Below are 4,640 nucleotides of genomic sequence, written 5' to 3'. Positions count from 1 at the left end.
TGCCTCTTTTTAACACATTCCATATTAAAGGATGACAGCAGTTCAGCGTAAGGTATGAGATATGAGTATTGTCCGCTACGTTTATAGTTGAGATACCTTAGAAACTTCTTTTGTACCTTTTCTAGGCTGTTCCTATGGGTGAAGGAATGAGGCTTCCAGACAATACATGCATAATCCAAGTGTGGTCTAACAATGGCAGAAAATAAAGACTTTAAAGTGTGTTCTTTAGAAAAGTTGGCAGCTTGCCTTAAGATAAATCCTAAGTTTCGGTATGCTTTGCCTACACTGTTTTCTACGTGTGCAGAGAAAGTTAACCTGTGGTCCAGTATTACACCTAAGTCCTTTATTTCCAAAATGCGTCGTAGCTCTTCCCCGTTCATGGAATATTCATACGTTATAGGAGCTGAAGGCGATAATTTAATAAAATAACGGTTGTAGGAATACAAATCCAAGTAGACTGCACTCGAGTGCGATACCTTCATTTTCGTATTGCGCGCCACCGCAACACATCGCGTCACGTGTTATAAGCTTGCTGGTACGCATTTTTGTTTTCGTTTTGGCGCTTAGTAATATTTGTTTGCCGGTGTTTTCAGAAGTTTTGTGTGAATATTAGGTAAGTTTCTGTATGTTACTCAATTCTCATCGTATGTGCAATTATGCTTGGCGTATTCTGAAAGCATTTATGTTATTTTACTCATTTAGATGTTAACATAACCTTAAAATTAATTTGTTATTAATTTACATATTACAATATTGCAATAACGGTTTGTTACACAGTTACTAAGTGGAGATTATTTGCAGAAAATGGCCGCTTTTAATGTTGTGCAATTTGAAGAGAAAGACGGCTCCTCGGTAGCTATTGTCCATCGTGAGTGGTTAACGCCACGTAAAACGGAGGTCTTCTGGCCACCTCATAAAAGAAGTGCTTCTTTCTATAAATGTTTACGAGATGGAGAAACCGTGCAATCGGACTGGAAATTATACAAAATAAAAAAAATCTTTTATTCGTGTGGTACGTTTGTATGTAGGAAACTTATGGCCGTTTTCACCGACAAATTTAAGTACTGCTTAGCTTAAGCGTAACTTACAATCCATGACAACGATTATTAAGACAATGGTTGCCATTGATTTTAAGCTACGCTTACGCTAAGCACTACTTAGATTTGTCGGTGAAAACGGCCATTAATGTATTAAGGGCCAATTGCACCGTCAAAATTAAGTATCGCTTAAAGTTAAGCATAACTTAATTGCCATAGCAACGATTGTCTTAATAATTAATCGTTGCCATAGATTTTAAGTTCGACTTAACTTTAAGCAAGGCTTAATTTTGTTGGTGCAACTGGGCATGAGTGCCTTACTTTAAAGTGTTTTTTGTTTGTATGTTTTTGGATGTTGCATCTAAACATATGATCAATCGTACATGCTGCTTGATGTCGATACAAGCTTTGAGGCACTTTCAACTCCAGGATCAAACTCTGCAGTGTCGGTTTATCACACTATACAGTTGCGTTTAGAACGGCATCGGAATTTAATTTTGCAATGCACCAGTAAAATGGCACCTTAACGTTTGCTTATATTGTTAAGGATAATTGCATCATACAAACACATCGACCTACTTGTAACCTTTTTAGACCAGAACAGGTTATGCTTCTTTATGTTGGACATGGTATGTTTATACCTATGTATGTAGTTCAATTACTAAATTTCCTTGGTTCGCTCTAAGAAGGTTGTATCCTGTGAAGTTTGTGGATTTTGTATTTTATCTTTATATCATTAACATTTATTTATTTTAAAGATGATTATGATGATGCAAAAGAGAAAGAGAAATTAGCTGAAGTACATTCAGATTTTGAAGATACTCAGGTTATTTGGAAACGACCTAGAGTGCTCCCACTGCGATTTCAAAACGAGAGTGGTGAGGAGGAGGAAACGGAGAGTCAGTTATCACGACCCCCAAAAATTCTAAACACAGCAGTAGGTAAAATAGAGTGGTATAAATATTACACAATTGATCTGCAGATTTACATTTTTTTCAGCTATAACGAATGCTGATGTGTGCCAAGGGAAGTCACAGAAGTCACGGTCACCTTCTACAATTTCCACTGTTTCAAGAAAAAACTCATTGGATTGTCGAGAAAGTTCAAATTTACCTAGTACTTCCCAAAGCAATGACAGTGTGCAGTCTCGATGTAGTACACCTGTAACACCGTCCAGCACTTTTAGTGGGAATCAAGGTATTTAAATTGTACTTGCACATTAATTATGCCATTGTTAATTTTTTTTTGTTAGTTTTTCAGAGCAGGTTTATTGGACTATTATCGAGGGTAGTGGAGCAGAATAAAGAAATTTTACATCTTCTTAAAAATACATCACATACACCACAACATACCCAAAACTGCCCAGATCTACCAGTCACATTGCCACTTTCTAAATTTGAAGATTTTTTAACATTGGAAAATTACCTTGGAGATTCTGATCATCAGCAAATTTTGGTGAGGTTCCTAGTACTTGTAGTTGGAACATGTATGATAAATTTTTTTTAGTCAAATTTCTTATCGACTTTGGACAGAACCAGTCTGGTCTCTGCAACCAACGCTATTTTGAAATATTGCGTATCATTTAGATTAGCAAAAGAATTCAGCTACCTTGGAACTCGAAACAATAAAAAACCTTTCAGTGTGCATATTCTCAAAAAAGTTATCGTTGGTAGGTAGCACATACACACATGTGTTTTTTTAATTAACATAGTATTTAGATGCAGTGAAAGTGGCTGTCCCATCATCCACCAGGCAAATTGAGGATCAAATAAAAATATGGCTGAAACGTTCACCTAAAAGCCATGCCTTAGAAGTGGAAAAACAGAAAAAAAACATGAGTTCCAAGATAGTGGGGAAGAGGCAGTTTTATAGGAAGTTAAACAAACAAAAAGAACAACTGTTACATATGTTAAATGGCGGTATTGATGCCCAAATTGTAAGTACAAGTTCTGGTTGCAATACACTTTTACGTTTTGATATAAGCAGCATTACTGATATAGAGGGTGTCTTAGATTCGTATGAGCCATTTCCACACATGAGCATTTCCGATGATGAGCAAGATAGTTTAAATGAACATGTAGATGTTCCCAATTTTTGTAATTCTAGTGCTTGTGATCAAAGTTTAGCTACTAATTTAGATCAGACAATCAATGAAAATGAGAAACAAATGGATATAGCTATTAATTCTGTTTCATTATCAACAAAATTGAAACAGTGGGCTATAACTTCTGGTGTGACACACTCTACTGTTACAAATCTGCTTCATATTCTTTCCCCTTACCATGCCGAGTTGCCACTAGATTGCCGAACATTATTGAAAACTCCCACTAAAACTAACATTATTCAATTAGAAACAGGAAGTTATTGTCATATAGGTCTTCAAAAAGGTATCACACATTTTCTTTTAACTAATTCACAATTTATTGGTGATGAGCTTCAGATTGGTTTCAATATAGACGGTATACCATTATATAAAAGTAAGAATTCTCAGTTATGGCCAATCTTGGGGCAAATAAAAAATAGTAATTCCTCGCCATTTCCGATAGGAGTTTTTTATGGTAATGCAAAACCACAGCCCCTACAATTGTTTTTGAAGGATTTAATAAATGAATTAAACATCCTTATGATAGAAGGTATTACTGTTATGGGAAAATCTTATCGTGTTCAGATTTTTGCTTTTATGTGTGATAGTCCCGCAAGAGCTTTTCTTAAGTGTATTAAATATCATAGTGGCTATTCCTCTTGCGAAAAGTGCATTGAGGTTGGAAATTATGTTGATGGTAGAGTGGTGTTTCTATCTACTTCCGCCCCTAAAAGAACAGACCACAGTTTCAAAAATCAAACTGACGAAGACCACCATACTGGTATTTCTCCTTTAATTGAGATACAACTAGGCATGGTAAGCCAATTCCCCATAGATTATATGCATAACATATGCCTTGGGGTAGTTAAAAAGTTACTTACTTTGTGGCTAAATGGTCCATTGCAATTTAGATTGCAAAACAGACTGGTTCAAAATATATCACAGTTATTAGAGTCATTTGCAAAATGTACTCCTATTGAATTTAATCGAAAACCACGCAGCTTGGTTGAATTGGCGAGATGGAAAGCCACTGAATTTCGATCCTTTTTATTATACTTTGGACCAGTCGTGCTTAAAAGTAAAGTGGACTTAGCCATTTATGAGCATTTCCTTTTATTACATTCAGCAATAACTATACTAATCTCCATTACTCATTTAAATCAACTTGGTTTAGATTTACCTGAAGAGATGTTAAATACATTTGTCAATCACTCGAATGTTTTATATGGTCCCTCTTTTTTAATATACAATGTTCACTATCTTTCTCATCTTACGCATGATGTTCGGACATATGGAGTGTTGGATAATTTTTCATGTTTTCCATTTGTACCAGTTAAAGCGTTTGGTAAAATCTACTGTTAATCCCTTAGTAGAAATTCATAATCGCCTTATTGAAAAGAGTTCGTGCGCTGCAGCAAGTGATTTTATGTCAGAGGGTTTGCAACTTAAGTACCCACATACTTGTGGCCCAGTTATTAATTTAGAAAATCATGATCTACAGTATAAAAAATTGCACTACA

The 4,640-nt window shown here is 35.4% G+C and overlaps 1 protein-coding gene across 1 annotated transcript; it reads left to right on the top strand.

Moving 5' to 3' along the window:
* The first annotated feature begins 460 nt into the window (after positions 1-460).
* LOC116168993 lies at positions 461-2,676 on the top strand. The gene is made up of 5 exons (XM_031485027.1): positions 461-613; positions 802-1,012; positions 1,796-1,978; positions 2,037-2,234; positions 2,290-2,676. The coding sequence occupies exons 2-5, from the start codon at positions 805-807 to the stop codon at positions 2,541-2,543; spliced, it is 843 nt and encodes a 280-aa protein (XP_031340887.1). The 5' UTR covers positions 461-613; positions 802-804; the 3' UTR covers positions 2,544-2,676.
* Positions 2,677-4,640: the final 1,964 nt, after the last annotated feature.

Source organism: Photinus pyralis, unplaced genomic scaffold (assembly GCF_008802855.1).
Source record: "Photinus pyralis isolate 1611_PpyrPB1 unplaced genomic scaffold, Ppyr1.3 Ppyr1.4_LG1, whole genome shotgun sequence".
NCBI lineage: Eukaryota > Metazoa > Arthropoda > Insecta > Coleoptera > Lampyridae > Photinus > Photinus pyralis.
The sequence above is the reverse complement of the archived record's forward strand: the minus strand, read 5'-3'. Positions and strand labels throughout refer to the sequence as shown.

Coding starts and splice junctions, on each gene's coding strand:
- LOC116168993 (XM_031485027.1), top strand. CDS start 805: ATGGCCGCTTTTAATGTTGTGCAATTTGAAGAGAAAGACGGCTCCTCG. Junction 1,013..1,795: donor AAAAATCTTTTATTCGTGTG/GTACGTTTGTAT, acceptor TTTATTTTAAAG/ATGATTATGATGATGCAAAA. Junction 1,979..2,036: donor AATTCTAAACACAGCAGTAG/GTAAAATAGAGT, acceptor CATTTTTTTCAG/CTATAACGAATGCTGATGTG.